Source organism: Cucurbita moschata, unplaced genomic scaffold (assembly GCF_002738365.1).
Source record: "Cucurbita moschata cultivar Rifu unplaced genomic scaffold, Cmos_1.0 Cmo_Scf00018, whole genome shotgun sequence".
In the NCBI taxonomy this organism is placed as follows: Eukaryota; Viridiplantae; Streptophyta; class Magnoliopsida; order Cucurbitales; family Cucurbitaceae; genus Cucurbita; species Cucurbita moschata.
In genome coordinates this window covers 1,117,304-1,134,543 of record NW_019268534.1, presented here as the reverse complement: position 1 = coordinate 1,134,543, position 17,240 = coordinate 1,117,304, and the positions used below count along the sequence as shown (strand labels likewise).

Genomic DNA, 17,240 nt, shown 5'->3' with positions numbered 1-17,240 from the left:
TTATTGTAATAATTAATTGTTTAATTAATGATAGTATGGGTCATGGCCCTTCCGACACCACGGTTGTCCGCCGCCAAATAAATAATAAATTCGTTGTTTTGTATTCATTTCACAGTTTTTTAAAATAAAAAATTTGAAAATTTGAAATTATAATGGTTAAAGATAAATAATTTTTAAAGAATAAAATAATTTTTAAACATAATATATATATTTTAAAAAAAAACGAATATGATTTTGTTTTTAATTAAATTATAAATTTAGTGATCCAATAGTATTATTTTTTTTAAAAATTTTGTTTAATATACCCTTAAAATTTAAAAGTGATTTTAATTTTGTCTGGTATAACCTCGAACATAAAAGAACATAAATTAAATATTATAAAAAAACGTCTAGTAGACGTGTTGAAAACATTATACAATACAAAATATTTCTTACACGAGACGTTTTTCACAATACACATGACTATCATACATAATGTCTTGTTATTTCAGGAAAACACATCGCTATCGTACAACAACCAATCATATAACCTAGTACTAAGACATTCTAATGGATAATTTGATTTCCTCATTACACTTATATTTAACTTAATCCAGCTATAAACAAAAATCACAATATTAACACTAAATCTTCGGATCGTGTGTTATGGAAGATTTACGTAACAACCTAAGTTCACCACTAGCCTAGTGTCTTCGCTCGCATACTGCTCGATGTTTGACTCTGATACCATTTGTAACAGCTCAGACCCACCATTAGTCGATATTGTCTCTATCGATAGATATTATCTGCTTTGACCCATTATGTATCATAGTCAGCCTCACGATTTTAAAATGTGTCATCTTAGGGGGAGATTTCCACACCTTTATAAGTAATATTTCGTTTTCCTCCCCAACCAATGTGAGATCTCACAATCCACCCCCTTAGGGTCCGACGTCATGTTGGCACACCGCCCGATGTTTGACTCTGATAACATTTATAACAACCAAAGCCCATATCCACTACTAGCTGATATTGTCTCCATTAGTAGATATTATCTGCTATGACCCATTACATATCACAGTCAGCCTCACGATTTTAAAATGCGTCATCTCTCCAACCAATGTGAGATCTCACAATTCACCTTCTTAGGGCCCGATGTCATCGTTGGCACACCGTTCGATGTCTGACTCTGATAACATTTATAACAACCAAAGTCCAGACCCACCATTAGATGATATTGTCTCCATCAGTAGATATTATCTGCTTTGGCCCATTACGTATCACAGTCAGCCTCACAGTTTTAAAACGCGTCATCTAGGGGGAGATTCCACTCCTTTATAAGTAATGTTTCGTTTCCCTCTTCAACCAATGTGAGATCTCACAATCCCCCCCCTCCTTAGGGCCCGATGCCATCGCTGGCACACCGCTCAATGTCTGACTTTGATAACATTTGTAACAACTAAAGCCTAACGCTAGTAGATGTTGTCAGATTTAACTCTTTATGTATCGTCGTCACTCTCACAGTTTTATAACGCATCTATTAAAGAGAAGTTTCCACGCCCTGTTAAAAAGTCAATAAGAAATCAATTTCACATTTAAAAAATCCACCTACCTTTAAAAGTAAAAAAGAAAAAAAAAAGTTACTTGAGTAATAAATTAGGGAGGCCGTTCAACCACTTTTAGCAGGAAATAAAGTAAGGGTGTAGTGTTTTGGTGCATGTCAATTCATAAATGTTCTGAAAAATGGCATTATAACTTCATATTTATGTTCTTCACAACTATAAATACACATACAATAGCATCAAGAACAACAAAAAAAAAAACACCTCTAATGGAAGCATCCAAACAACATCCAAACATGGTGCAATCTCCTCCAATGCTCTTTACGAGGAAGAAATGGACCAAATTCGATAGAAATGTTGCTTCTTACTTTCTCCTTTTGCATCTACTTTGTATTTTGGCACCCTTCTATTTCACTTGGACTTCTTTCTTTCTTACTATCATATTAGCCAATCTAACCGGCATGGCCATTAGTGTTTCGTATCATAGAAACCTTGCACATCGAGCCTTCAAACTTCCCAAATGGCTCGAGTATTCCCTTGCTTATTGTGCTGCTCATGCAATTCAGGTTCGACATTGCCAACCTCTACATCATATTCTATCTAATACTATGCTTGATAACCATTTGTTGTTTTCTAGGGTGATCCGATTGATTGGGTGAGCACACACAGGTGTCATCATCGATACGTCGATACGGAACGAGACCCACATAGTCCGATATATGGATTTTGGTTTAGTCAAATGACGTGGTTTTTTGATTCGTATAACTTGACTAGAAAAGTGTGTCCGAACTATTTTAAGAACTTTGAAAAGGTGGAAAGAAACATGTTTATGTTCTTCATGAAGCATGGATATCCAGACAATGTCAGGGACTTGGAGAAACAATGGTTCTATAGGTTTATGCGTAAAACCTATTGGCTTCATCCATTGGCTCTGGCAGGGTTGCTGTATGCTGTTGGAGGAGTTCCTTATGTCATATGGGGAATGGTATAATTAATCTAAGCATGGTTTGATTATGATTATAAGTATTGATTAACCTCCAAATTGATTCGGGTTTTGTGTTGATTGAACTATTTATAGTGCGTGAGGTTCGTATTGAGCTTGCATATAACATCTATGGTCAATTCGGTTTGCCATATTTGGGGAACGCAACCATGGAATACGGGCGATTTATCGAGGAACAATTGGTAATTTTCTTCTCTTGTTTTTTACCATTTGTACGTGAAGAACTTTTTTATGAGATCCCGCATCGATTGGAGAGGAGAATGAAACATTCTTTATGTGGGTGTGGAAACCTCTCTGTAGCATACGCGTTTTAAAAATCTTGAGAAGTGTGAGATCTCACCTCTGTTGGGGAAGAAAACAAAGCATTTTTTTATAAGAGTGTGGAAATCTCTTCCTAGCAAATGCATTTTAAAAACGTTAAGAGGAAGCCCAAAAGGGAAAGCCCAAAGAGGACAATATGTGCTAGTGATGAGCTTGTATCGTTACAAATGATATCAAAGCCAGATACTGAGATGTGCCAGCAAAGAGGATGATCCTCGAAGGGGGTGGATTTGGTGGGGTCCCATATCGATTTGAGAAAGGAATGAGTGTCAGCGAAGGACACTCGACCCCAACGGAGGTGGATTGTGAGATCCCACATCGAGTAGAGAGGAGAACAAAACATTCTTTATACGCTGGATCTTGAAGGGGGTGGATTGTGAGATCCCCCATCGAGTTAGTAGGAGAACAGCAAGTCCAAGGAGGACAATATCTATTAGCGGTAGGTTTGAATCGTTACATCTGATCAAATTCGTACGTTTTTTCAGGATGGTAGCTTTGATAACGTTCGGAGAAGGATGGCACAACAACCACCACGCCTTCGAGTATTCAGCAAGGCATGGGCATGAATGGTGGGAGATTGATTATGGTTGGTATGTCATTAAGTTCCTTCAAGTCATTGGGTTAGCCACCTGCGTCAAATTACCCTCTCAAACCCAGAAGCTGGCTGCCTTAAACAAATCAAAACCTCACCTTACTTAACCCTATGATTCATTAAGAACACCATTATTATATTGTCTCATTTCAGAATGTGTTGCAAAATCAATATTATATCAATATATGAACTTATTGTACCCTACCTGTTTCGATTAGGATCAGACACTTATATTTGTGTTTTTATTGTGTTGGTTCTAAATAGATCGAAATTCTTAGTATGTTTGACAACAACCGCTAAAATAATTAATGATTAGTAATTTTTATGAAAATCACCAATAAAAGTAACGACATGATTTTTTAAAACTCTAGTTCGACTCTCGTTTGTTACTTATTTACATGAAGGTGTCATTTTGAAGTGAAAGAACAAAAATATGCCACAGGCAACCTCATATGTTTCAAAAAAATAACTGCACTTTGTATCGAGTATCCCACCCGAATCTCCATAAACCGTGTATCAATTTTGCAAAACAAATGAAAGAAAATGTCTAGAAAAAATGTAGGGTAATTGTGAATGTTTGATTAATCCACCGCACCTAAATGGTGTGAAAGTTATTTTATTTATAATCAAATAAATTACAAGGATATGGAAATAGTAATAAATGGAAATAACAATAAATGGAAAGATATCTATAGTAATAAGGTAAATATTAGATATTTGCCTTATAATAAAATATCAAATATAATATATACGGGAAAGTATAATTTATTACTAAATATCCTTAACAGTAATGATCGAAACTGTGAGATTTGAGTGGAGAAGTAAATGAAACATTCAAAATTTTAATTTAAATTTTTTTATTTTTTATTTGTCATATTTAAATCTATAATCTTTAACTATTTTTACGGCCATAAAGACATCAATTATTATTATTATTATTATTTTCATATTCATTGAATTTGGCTTAATGTGTTCAGTTACCGACTTAGGAAACGGATATTAAATGGATCATTGTCAGTTTTTTTTTCCTTAATAAAAAAAATCATGGTCTTGTAATAAACGTGGGTCACCTAGGATGTATTTTTGATCCGAGCTTTAGATATTCACCCTAAAATTTAGTATTGAATTCTAATTCTTTTCTAAACCTCGAGATGTACATAGTTCTACGAACATCACTTTCATACACACAAAACTCACTAAGGGATCATCAAATATATATATACTTCCTAATCCTGTTTGCGTATGCATCATTTTCATACATAAGTGAGTATTATTTTCACACAAACCGATCCTACATTCATCACTTTCATGCATGTAGAATCTCAAACTATATATGTAAGGCCCAAGTCTACTGCTACCAGATATTGTCCGCTTTGTGCTTTTCCTTTCGAGTTTCCCTTCAAAGTTTTTAAAACGCATCTGCTAGGGAGAGATTTCCACACCCTTATAAAAGGTATTTCGTTCTCCTCCCCACTGATGTGGAATCTCAAAATACGAGTATTTTATGATTTCAACAATCACACATGCATGAGGTCCCACAACCATACATAACATCAATCACATATCGATCATATGCAGCAACCAACCATCCAACTTAGCCCTGAGGCATTCCAACGATACTAACTCCAAACCTCAAACCAAGCAACAAAAGATTTATTCAAATAAAGACTTATCCAACTATAGGTCTCTAGGGATTGAGAGCAATTTAATGCTAACATTAAAAAGATCTAAACAGACATCGAACAAAGTTGAAGAACATATCAAATACAAACTAAATTTATAATTTAACCCAAAAAATCAACGTGGGTAATAAATAAGGAACTACGTTCAACCAACTTTAACCGAAAATAAGTAAGGGTGTATAGTGTTGGTGCTTGCAAGTTCATAAATGTTGCAATGGAAATGGTTGAAGATTTTGGGATCAATAAACTAAGTTAATGTATGTTCTTCACAACTATAAATACACACATATATGAAGCCTAAACAATACCAAAAAAGCCAAAGAACATGATGAAATCTCCTCCAATGCTCTTTACGAGGAAAAGGTGGACGAAGCTCGATAGAAATAATGCTTCCTACATTCTCCTCTTGCATCTACTTTGTATTTTGGCACCCTTCTATTTCACTTGGACTTGTTTCTTTCTTACTATCATATTAGGAAATCTAACCGGCATGGCCATTAGTGTTTCGTATCATAGAAATCTTGCACATCGAGCCTTCAAACTTCCCAAATGGCTCGAGTATTTTCTTGCTTATTGTGCCGCTCATGCAATTCAGGTTCGACATTGTCAACCTCTGCATCATATTCTATCGAATACCATGTTTGATAACCATTTGTTGTTTTTTTAGGGTGATCCGATCAATTGGGTGAGCACACACAGGTGTCATCATCGATACGTCGATACGGAACGAGACCCACATAGTCCGATATACGGATTTTGGTTTAGTCAAATGACGTGGTTTTTCGATTCGTATAATTTAACTAGAAAAGTGTGTCCGAAGTATTTTAACAACTTTGAAAAGGTGGAAAGAAACAAGTTTATGTTCTTTATAAAGTATGCAAATCCAGACAATGTCAGAGACTTGGAGAAACAATGGTTCTATAGGTTTATGCATAAAACCTATTGGCTTCATCCATTGGCTCTGGCAGTGTTGCTGTTTGCTATTGGAGGAGTCCCTTATGTCATATGGGGAATGGTATAATTAATCTAACTATGGTTTGATTATAATTATAAGTATTGATTAACCTCCAAATTGATTAGGGTTTTGTGTTGATTGAACTATTCATAGTGCGTGAGGTTCGTATTGAGCTTGCACGTAACATCTATGGTCAATTCAGTATGCCATATCTGGGGAAAGCAACCATGGAATACGGGCGATTTATCGAAGAACAATTGGTAATTTTCTTCTCTCTTTTTTACCATTTGCACGTGAAGAACTTTTTTACGAGATCACATGTTGTTTGGAGAAGAGAACGAAACATTCTTTATGTGGGTGTGGAAACCTCTCTGTAGCAAACGCGTTTTAAAAATCTTGAGAAGTATGAGATCCCACCTCTGTTGGGGAGGAAAATGAAGCATTTTTTATAAGAGTGTGAAAATCTTTTCCTAGAAAATGCATTTTAAAAATCTTGAGAGAAATCACGAAAGGGAAAGCTCAAAGAGGACAATATGTGCTAGTGGTGAGCTTGGATCATTACAAATGGTATCAAAGCCAATACTGGGATGTGCCAGCAAAGAGGCTGATCCTCGAATAGGGTGGATTTGGTGGGGGTCCCACATCGATTGAAGAAAGGAACGAGTGTCAGCGAAGGACATTGGACCCCAACGGAGGTGGATTGCGAGATCCACATCGGATGGAGAGGAGAACAGTACATTCCTTATACGCTGGACCCTAAAGGGGGTGGGATTGTGAGATCCCACGTTGGGTTGGCAGGAGAACAGAAAGTCCAAAGAGCACAATATCGATTAGCGGTGGACTTTGATCGTTACATTTGATCAAATTTGTATGTTTTTGTTTCAGGATGGTAGCTTTGATAACGTTTGGAGAAGGATGGCACAACAACCACCACGCGTTCGAGTATTCAGCGAGGCATGGGCATGAATGGTGGCAGATTGACTTTGGTTGGTATATCATTAAGTTCCTTCAAGTCATTGGGTTAGCCACCTGCGTCAAATTACCCTCTCAAACCCACAACTTAGCTGCTTTAAACAAATCAAAGCCTCACCTTACTTAACCCTATGATTCGTTAAGAACACCATTATTATATTGTCTCATTTCTGAATGTGTTGCAAAATCAATATTATATCCATGTATGAACTTATTATATCGTACCGTTTCGATTAAAATAAGACATTTATACTTGTGTTGTTACTGTGTTCATTGTTGCTGTGTTCGTCATTTATACTTGTGTAACGACTCAGACTTTCTAAAACCCTAGATTGACTCAGGTTTGTTACCCACATACATCAACATGTCATTTTAAAGTGGAAGAATGAAAATATACAATTTCAAAAAATAACTACACTTTGTACATAGTACCTCACTTGAATCAAATTTGAAAATAATGTATTGAGCGTACCGAGTTTGCAATAAACGAAAGAAAATGTCTATGAAAAATCTAGAGTAATATGTTTGAAGTTGTGAGATCCCACATCGGTTGGAGAGGAGAACGAAACATTCTTTACAAGGGTGTGGAAACATCTCCCTAACATACGCGTTTTAGAATCGTGAGGCTGACGACGATACGTAATGAGCCAAAGCAAACACTATCTATTAATGGTGAGCTTGAGTTGTTATAAGCGATAATGGTCTTCCAATGCAACTAACAGTTCCTTTGATCACGATCTTTTGCATTCTCCTACCCTTTCTCGAATAACATTTTATTGGGGTTCGATATACCTGCATTCGAACAACTATAATTAACTTTTAAAAATACATTTTTATTTACTTAAAATAATTGAGTTGGGTTTAAAAAAAATGTCTAGAATATGCAATATAATATTTATTAAAATTAAAAAATACAAATTTTAATTAACAGAAGGCAGAGTCTGAATTCAAGTACAAAAGGGAGGCAGTTCCTTTACCCCAAAAAGTTTCCCAAAAAGAGCCAAATAGGCAACACGTAATCACGTACACGTGGATACCCAAATGCTGACTTGGCATTTCCTTCACTTGCCACCTATTTAATCCCACCCCTCTCTCTCCCCTTTGTCTGGGAACTCCAACTGCAGCAATATTTTTTTTTAATATTTAATTAATTTAAAAAAAAGTCGTACATGAAATATATTTATTTTAGTTATTTTATTACGTTAAAAAATATATTTAATTTATTGAACATTCAATATTATCTATAAATTTTTTAATTTTTGAGTTTATTAATTAAATTTTTAGCATTTAATCTTAAATTAAATAAGTTTAAATGATAATAATAGACTTATAGTATTTCGAGTTGGAAAAAATAATTATAAATCACTAAAAATAAAAAAGATGACAAAGCAAGTTTTAAGTTTCGGTCCAATCAGGAGACGAAACGTGTGTTGAGATGACACGTGGCAAGCTTAATCTTTCCTCTAAACATATATTCCTTCCGCCACTAGAATAGCAACACGTGTCACATGGCTTAATTTTATTTTTTATTTAAAAAAAAAGATGATCATAATAATAGATGCTACAAACAAGAGGGACAAAACAATATGTAGAGAAGGGGAAAAATGTGAGATACAACCAAATGTATCGACCCACCATCGACAATCATTCGACAACAATATCTTTCTCATATTACCTCGCTCACCAACCCCTCGTGACCCTATTTTTCTTAATAAAATAGAGATGTTACTACATACATGACATGTCTATTATACGTGAATTTTTTTTTATTATTATAAACGATGTCATGAATTTTAATGAAATAAAAAAAAAGTTCAAGTTGGGTCGGATTGGGTTCTTGGATATATGATAGCATAAAACGTAACGTAGTATATGTTATTCAATTATAAAACACGACACGTACATGGGTCATGGAGTATACATCCATCGAAGCGGAGTTCCTCGTGAACCGAATGATTGAGGCTTTAGAATTCCAAATCAACATGAAAAGATGGATTGGACTTTGGAGGTCCACTTAAGAGCATGGTTAGGGAACATGATCCAAAAAAGGCTTCATAGGCTCAAAGCCATAAGTTGGTTCTTATGGCTCGGGTAAATAATAACCATTAATTCTTTTAAATATTTTTTAATTATTATATCTTGAGAATCATTCTCATTCATACGTAGTCTTTTTCAGTCACGAGAGTTTGTGCTCAAAGTAGACAATATCATATTATTGTGGAGATCCGTGATTCTTAACATGGTATCAGAGTCATTTGTAAGCCTCGAAGGTTTAGTCAAAAGTGACTGAAATGTCGCTTTGTTCGAGGGCTCCTGAGAAAGGAGTCGAGCCTCAATACATATATATATATTTTGTAAATTATTAATTATCGTAATAAGTGCGATGGCATATTTGAAAATGATAGGGTATAAGCTTATCTATTTTGTCTACTTATACTCCTAATTTTGTGGCCACCAATTTCCAATGAAAAAAAAAGTATTTATTTTTTTAAATAAAAAAATTATCTCTTTAATTAAAAAAAATTAAAATTTATCTATTTTGGTCCACTCAAATTAGTGGGAGAAAATAGTTGTCATTTCCCCCCTCATAATTGGCGCGTGTTTAATACGCTCCTAGAAATGACGTGGGATAAGGAGAGCCTTTTCTTCTCGCTTTTATTTTTAATTTGCTGACATGGAGGCATGTTTATTGGTTCTTAATTAATCCTTTTAGTGACGGTTTACCGTTAATTGTCCGTTTCCATTTAAACGCACCACGTGGCATTCTCAATCTTTAATTTTTTTTAATTAACCTGCTAATCTTCATAATTAACAAATTTAAATACACACAAATTCCTAGGTTTAGGCGGTCTAGGTTGAACCTACTAGCGAGTATAGCGACAAATCGAGTTTCGATGCGTAATTTCCAGTGACGAATGCTTCATCCTTACGACAAAACTAGTAATAATGCTGAGAGATCTCGAGTACAAGTCGTGAAGATAAGGCTCGAGATACGCTAACAATTTTCAAAATCCTATTGATCCACGGAGAAGATAAATGTAAATTAATTTGACTTAGGCCAATTAAACTATGAGATATCAATAAAAATCTATACGAACACTAATGGTGTACGACTAAGCTCATTTTCCTATCTCTAGTTAATGAGACGAAACCCTAGAAAATGACATTTTGTCTTTTATTTATGCGAGAACGACATATTGATGAAGAACTTCATATTAGACATGAAACTATTCACAACAATAAAGACGATGCATGTAACAGCCCAAACCCACAGCTAGTAGATATTGTCATATTTCGACTTTTTCTTTCGGGTTTTCCCTCAAAGTTTTTCAAACCTTGCTCTGCTTCCATCTCCAACTGACGTGAGATCTCATACTACATGACTTGATATTTCGAGGCCATCGTAGGTGTGATTTCAAGTTTTGATTTAATTTTCAAATTTCTCTCTCTTGAAGCGTCGATGCGTAACAGAGTTTTTGTATCGAGATCCAAATTTACGCACTTTATTGAATTTATGTGTATTATTGGCATTGTTTATGCAAAATAGAAAATAGGTACGATTGACAGATGATACAACTTTGTTGTATATGAACTCACTGGTCATGTCAGAATCTCCAAATAGACAGAAGTTTGAATGACGACTATCCATTCTAAGTCAACGTTATGTTGGGATCTTACTGTTTCAGAGTTAGTTATAGTTTTTCTCGAATTTAAATATGAGAATAGTAAGATGTCTGGTTTAAATAATGAAAATAAAATGATTAAATAAAAAAATATTCAAAAATAATTTTAGCATTTTAAAGTTAAAAAATAAAAAAAAATTAGGAGGGTAAAAAGGGAAAAAGGAAGGAAAAAAACATAAACATCGGGAAAGAGAGAGGGCATTGGATAGAGGTCGTCTTCCCTACCCTTTTTTATTCCCATTTTTACAAACGCTTTCCTTATCTCTGGCTTTTCCGCCATTGTTGCTGCCGGAGGAGGACCAGCCGCCTTCCCCATTCTTCCTCAACCTTAATTCTTCATAATCCATCTCCTCAAATACCTGTTAAGATAAGATTCCATTTCTATCCACAATTTTTCTAGAAGTTTCTTTTCACACACGCCATTGTTGTGCTCACTTCGAAGCTCACTGTTGAGGACGAGTTTGGTTTTGGATATCATCTAATCTCTTATTTTCATGGTGTTCATCCATGGCGGATTGTTCTTTTCTTTTTTCTGTGAGTGGCTCTTTCTTCTTCTTCCTCCTCCTGTCTCGATTCAGTTTCTTCTCAGTCGATTGAAGCTTGAAGTTTCTATGATTTTAGTTTTCATCAGGTAATTGATGGTTGGAAGATTGAGGATGAACCATTGCGTTCCTGATTTTGAAATGGCCGACGATTTCTCTCTCCCGACATTCTCTAATTTAACCAGGCCGAGAAAATCGTCTCTGTAAGCGTTGTTTGAAGATTTATTTGTTGGTTTGTTTTTTATTTTGTTTTTATGGACTGAGAGTTTGAAATTCGTAGGCCGGATGATGACGTGGTGGAGCTGCTATGGCAGAACGGTCAAGTGGTGACACATAGCCAGAACCAGAGGTCGGTCCGTAAATCTCCGCCGTCCAAATTCGATGGTTCGATTCCGCAAGATCAGGCGGCGGTGAGAGAGATCCGGCCGTCGGCTCATTTGGAGGAACCTCATGAACTCTTTATGCAAGAAGATGAAATGGCCGCTTGGCTTAACTATCCTCTCGTTGAGGATCATAATTTCTGCTCCGACCTCCTCTTCCCCGCCATCTCTGTTCCTCTTTGCGCCAATCCTCAACCGGAGCTCCGACCGTCTACAACAGCGACGGTCACTCTCACACCGCGGCCACCGATTCCTCCTAGCCGGATTCCAGAAGCGCAGACTTCTATGCAGTTCTCGAGGAACAAAGCAACGGGCGAATCGGAGCCATTGAATTCGAAGTTCATGGTGCGGGAATCGACGATGGTTGATTCTTGTGACACGCCGTCTGTGGGGCCGGAGTCTAGGGCTTCGGAGATGGTGAGGAGGAAGCTTGTGGAGGTGGTGAGTTGTGGTGATGTGCGGTACGAGACCGCTCGCGGCAACTGTGGAATCGGAGGTTCGTCGGTCGGTGGCGATGGCATTGGGGAGAAAGAGATGACGACTTGTGAAATAACTGTTACTTCGTCTCCCGGCGACTCTAGCGCCAGCGCCGAGCCCCCTTGTCCGAAACTTGCTGCCGATGACCGGAAGCGAAAGGGAAGAGCTCTCGATGACACGGAGTGCCAAAGCGATGTAAACAAAACTTTAGTCCTTTTCTAAGACTGTTACACTTCATCAGTATCTTAACGAAAAATCACTACGATCATATGAAACAGAATTGCATCAAATCAAACTGTTTGAAATGCGTGGTTGAACAGTGGCCATTGAAAGCTCCACAGATAGTTGCTGAATGTATTGTTTTGCAGTTCTTGGGTGATTTGCTAATGTTCTTTTTCATTAGGATGTTGACTACGAATCTGCTGATCTGAAGAAGCAAATGCAGGGGTCGACATCGACCAAGCGATCTCGTGCTGCCGAGGTTCACAACCTCTCGGAGAGGGTGCGCGATTGAGTTTATTAGTACTATTGTATGCTTGTGATCAAGCAAATGTTTCCTTTTTGGTAGTGTTGTTTTCCTCTTGGATGTGAAGTGAAATATTGCAATTCTGCTTGCAGAGACGTCGGGATCGGATAAACGAGAAGATGAAGGCTTTACAGGAACTCATACCTCGATGCAACAAGGTTGGTTGCTTAGCTTCGTTGTGGTTTTCAGTTGAATGTTTCTTTCTTTCTAATGTGCAAACTTAAGTTGAGTTCCCTACTGATTTTCAGACTGATAAGGCTTCGATGTTGGATGAAGCGATTGAGTACTTGAAGACTCTTCAGTTGCAAGTGCAGGTACATGCTTTGAGTTCTTCCTTAGAGATGCAAGTATAAGCTTAACTTTGGTATAAGGAAATGTATGAATCAGAAATGTCTCCTATTTAGAGCAATAAAACTGTAACGGCCGATTGTCTTCGTTGAACTTCCCTCCAAGGTTTTTAAAACGCGTTTGCTAGGGAGAGGTTTCTACAGTCTTATAAAGAATGCTTAGTTCTCCTCCCCAGTTGATGTGAGATCTCACAATCCACGAAGTCTCGGTGCCCTTGTAAAGAATGCTTAGTTTTCCTCCCTAGACAATCTCACAATCCACTTCCTTTCGGGGCCCAGCGTCCCAGTGCCCTTACGAAGCATGTTTCATTATCCTCCCCAGCCGACGTGGGATCTCACAATCCACCCCCCTTTGGGGCCCAGCGTCCCAGTGCCCTTATAAAGAATCCTTCGTTCTCCTCCCCATCCGATGTGGGATCTCACAATTCTCCTCCCCCTCGGGGCCTAGTGTCCTAGTGCCCTTATAAAGAATGTTTCGTTCTCCTCTCCAACCGATGTGAGATCTTACAACCCACCCCCTTCGAGGCCCAGCGTTCTAGTGCCCTTATAAAGAATGTTTCGTTCTCCTCCTCAGCCAATGTGGGATCTCACAATCCACCCCCATTCGGGGCCCAGCGTTCTCATTGGCACTCGTTCCCTTCTCCAATTGATGTGGGACCCCCAATCCACCCCCATTCGGGGCCCAACATCCATGCTGGCACACTGCCTTGTGTCCACCCCCTTTTGGGGCTCAGTCTCCTCACTGGCACATCGCCCGGTGTTTGACTTTGATACCATTTGTAATGGCCCAACCCCACTGCTAGCAGATATCGTCCTCTTTGTACTTTCCCTTTCGAGCTTTCCCTCAAGGTTTTTAAAACGCGTTTGATAGGGAGAAGTTTCCACACCCTTATAAGGATGCTTTGTTCCCGACTCCAACCAATGTGGGATATCTCACAAAGGGATGGTAGAGCGAATAGGAAATAAAACATATTCGCAGCGATTCTGCCTGCTTCATTTCAACGTCTCAGATTGGTAGATGTTCATTGTGAATTCTCTGCATATACATATACAACAAGGCATATTAAGTAAACATTATTGTCAATGTCTAGCACTTAAACATTATAAGCTGATGCATCTAGATAACTTCAGCAATGACTGTTTATAACCCAGATGATGTCGATGGGATGCGGAATGATGCCGATGATGTTCCCGGGCGTTCAGCAATACTTGCCACAGCCAATGGGGATGGGAATGGGGATGGGGATGGGGATGGGAATGGAAATGGGCATGAATAGACCAATGATGCAATTTCATAATCTCCTTGCTGGTTCAAACTTGCCAATGCAAGCTGGAGCGGCTGCAGCAGCAGCAGCAGCAGCAGCTCATATGGGCCCGAGATTCCCTCTCCCTCCCTTCGCAATGTCTCCTGTTCCCGACAGCGATCCATCTCGAGCTCAAGCGACGAATAATCAACTCAATCCAATGGCTAACTCAGTTGGAACACAAAATGCAACCCCACCTTCAGTTTCGGGTTTTCCCGATTCATATCAGCAGTTTCTTAGCTCGAACCAGATGCCGTTCCATATGACTCAGCCTCTGCAGGTACTTTTTCGCATGTTACCTTCATTCTGTATTGAAATTCAGCGTGTTAGATTATCAACCTTGCAAATTGGAACCTTAACCTTTTACAGAATCATCAGCCAGTTCAACCGAATACGATCCGGCCAGGTACGAGTCGGGTTCCTGAAAACCATGAAAATCATCAATCAGGTAAACTTCTTCATATATCTTTTCGGAAGTTCAAAATACTCATTGGTTGTATGATTCTTTGTCCATAGATTAGTTGCACTTCGAAATAAGTTCGGTTCACATCGTTATTTACTCGTCTTTCACATATTGTAGGTTAATATTTTGAATGCATGGACTCAAGAAACACACTTTCTGGGCAAGTTTTGGTGCATGTTAGAGCGTCGAAAGCTTTGAACATGCCCGTCCGCTGCTTGCTAATACGATATATATTCGCAAATAACATGTAACAACCAACCACGTCCCTGTAAATAAAAATCTATACCCCTTTTGCATTTTGGATCTTGTTTTGATCATTCATGGCATCCTAGCCCTTTTCCTGACTTGTGATTCTGTTAGATTGTGATAGAAAGAAAGTAGAGAATTTCTTTTTACACGAAACTATTGTGTTGCATTTGGTCGTGGTTGGGTCCAGGATGCTGATGCTGATGCTGATAGATCCAACTTGACGTGGTTGTTGTTGTCGTGGTCGTGGTCGTTGAAGTATTCCAAACTCGAGAGGCATTTCCATGTTTCTTCCTGGACCATGGTTCCCACTGCATGATATTCAAGATTCTTTTCCTCCATCATAATAGAACTTGTTTCATAGCCATTTCCACTTGCATTTGGAATATGAACTCTGAACTTGTTTCAAGCTTCTGTGCTTTTTGCACTGAATTTTTCAATGTTGTCTGAAAGTGGAAGATGAGCAAATTCACTGTAAAGATTAGGTCTTCTGTAGGAGATGAAAGTGTGAACTAAGGTCATTTTTGGTATATTTACATTTTTTGTTCTTTGGGAATAGTTTTTGGTATGGCACCATTGAAGGTGACATTTTTCAGATGCAATAAAAATTCTTTACTTTTTTTCTTTTTATTATTATTCCAATGATATTATTTGATTTGATTAATCCTTAGTTGAACTATGTTCAAATTGGTGTTATTAATCGAATTATGCTCATTGGTGTGATTATGCTCAAATTGGTGTGAGTAATCCTCTCCATTTAGTTGAACTATGCTTAAATTGGTGTTTAGTTGAACTATGCTTAAATTGGTGTTTTAGTATTTTTGTTGAATGTAATTAAAATGCAGGCATAATTAGAAATTATATACTTATTTTTTTTTATATAAAAAAAAAAAAGCATAAAGTGGAATAAAGTGAACGAACTATTCTTTTTGGTTTATTACTAATTTGCCCTTACGTGTAGAATAGTTTTTCTTGTTGGTCCCCCATTTTCTATGTGTTTTTCTTGTTAGCAAAACGTCTATAGCCCATTCATCGATAGAAGTTTTTATGGGATCTCTATCTATCAAAATTTTGGCTTCTGATTTCAGCTATCGAATAATCAAAGTCCTCCCCTTTTCGGACAACACATACAAAAAGACTGAAGCAAGTTTCAACGATACAATTGTGGCTGTTACAAATGTACAAGATCGGGTAATTTCTTGATCTTTTGTTGGTACTCGTGAATTCAAATGTCCAACAAGAGGGACACCATTTGTCGTTCAAACGGGAGTAAAAAATGCTAATCGAGCGATAGCTGATGAATTTAGTGTATTTATTAGGTCAACTTTCTAGACTTATATCATACTTAATCGATCTAAAAATTTTATTCCAATTCTTATCAAAATTCGTGTTTTCTTACTTTAATCTCTATTATTTAAAACACGAGCAACCAAATTGAAACATTTCGGTCCGATAAACACCAAACAAAATAAAAAAACAAACAAAAAATGGATTAAAACTGATATTCAATTCAACCTTCCCATGTATAACTAAGTTCATCAATCCCCTTGGCAAAGTTCTTAATGTAAATGCCATCATCTTTGGCGATCCAAACGCAGTTCTTCCACCCACATTTCTCAAACAACCGGGCATCATGCCAAAACACCTTAAAAGCTGCCTCAACGCCGCCGCCTCCGCCGCCTTTCTGAAGGCGGCACCAGAAGAGTGTGGTGTGGAAGAAATTGGCCTCAAAACTCCATGAGAAATCGGCGGTCGGAGGGAGTGTGTGGAGGCCGAGATCATCGTCCTGTGATTGGCAATGAACCGACATGGCTACCGCCCCGTTTAAGCCATTGGTGACGGTCACATGCCAACGGATAAAGGCAGGGAAGACACTTCCTTTGGTCTCCGAACAAAGAGATGGAGACAAGGATTGTGAGAAAAGAAGAAGAAGAAGAAATGAAGGAATAATTTTGAATTTGGCCATTTCTTTTTCTTTTAGTTCTATTGGGTAATTGGGTTTTTAATTTTTATACTGATAAATCTACCGACTTTATGGCGTGATTCGCCATTGAATATTCGAGTCCCGACAATAATTAATTTTTAAAATTTTAATTTATGAGATTTTATTGAGGATCTTTAACATCAAATTTCAAGATGATGGTTACATTCAAATGATTAAAGAATTTTAGAAACTCGAAAAAAAAAAAAAAAAAAAAGTCAAAAT

The 17,240-nt window shown here is 37.5% G+C and overlaps 4 protein-coding genes across 4 annotated transcripts in view; 3 read left to right on the top strand and 1 right to left on the bottom strand.

The window, feature by feature from the left end:
* Window positions 1–1,810: 1,810 nt before the first annotated feature.
* Window positions 1,811–3,657, top strand: LOC111456275 (palmitoyl-monogalactosyldiacylglycerol delta-7 desaturase, chloroplastic-like). Its single transcript, XM_023098099.1, has 4 exons — window positions 1,811–2,107; window positions 2,179–2,526; window positions 2,620–2,726; window positions 3,351–3,657. The coding sequence occupies exons 1-4, from the start codon at window positions 1,811–1,813 to the stop codon at window positions 3,562–3,564; spliced, it is 966 nt and encodes a 321-aa protein (XP_022953867.1). The 3' UTR covers window positions 3,565–3,657.
* A 1,798-nt stretch (window positions 3,658–5,455) lies between these two features.
* Window positions 5,456–7,230, top strand: LOC111455910 (palmitoyl-monogalactosyldiacylglycerol delta-7 desaturase, chloroplastic-like). The gene is made up of 4 exons (XM_023097559.1): window positions 5,456–5,734; window positions 5,807–6,154; window positions 6,248–6,354; window positions 6,980–7,230. Exons 1-4 carry the CDS (start codon window positions 5,465–5,467, stop codon window positions 7,191–7,193), a joined length of 939 nt encoding a protein of 312 aa, XP_022953327.1. The 5' UTR covers window positions 5,456–5,464; the 3' UTR covers window positions 7,194–7,230.
* A 3,713-nt stretch (window positions 7,231–10,943) lies between these two features.
* Window positions 10,944–15,401, top strand: LOC111455788 (transcription factor PIF1-like). The gene is made up of 9 exons (XM_023097400.1): window positions 10,944–11,283; window positions 11,371–11,494; window positions 11,572–12,343; window positions 12,552–12,650; window positions 12,767–12,832; window positions 12,923–12,988; window positions 14,174–14,605; window positions 14,695–14,773; window positions 14,906–15,401. The coding sequence occupies exons 2-9, from the start codon at window positions 11,388–11,390 to the stop codon at window positions 14,908–14,910; spliced, it is 1,626 nt and encodes a 541-aa protein (XP_022953168.1). The 5' UTR covers window positions 10,944–11,283; window positions 11,371–11,387; the 3' UTR covers window positions 14,911–15,401.
* Window positions 15,402–16,544: 1,143 nt separating this feature from the next.
* LOC111456308 (S-protein homolog 1-like) overlaps window positions 16,545–17,240 on the bottom strand; it is a 1,492-nt gene continuing 796 nt past the window's right edge. Inside the window, exon 2 of the mRNA XM_023098137.1 lies at window positions 16,545–16,820. Within this exon, the coding sequence (XP_022953905.1) occupies window positions 16,545–16,820 (276 nt within the window). The remainder of the gene's footprint in view (window positions 16,821–17,240) is intronic.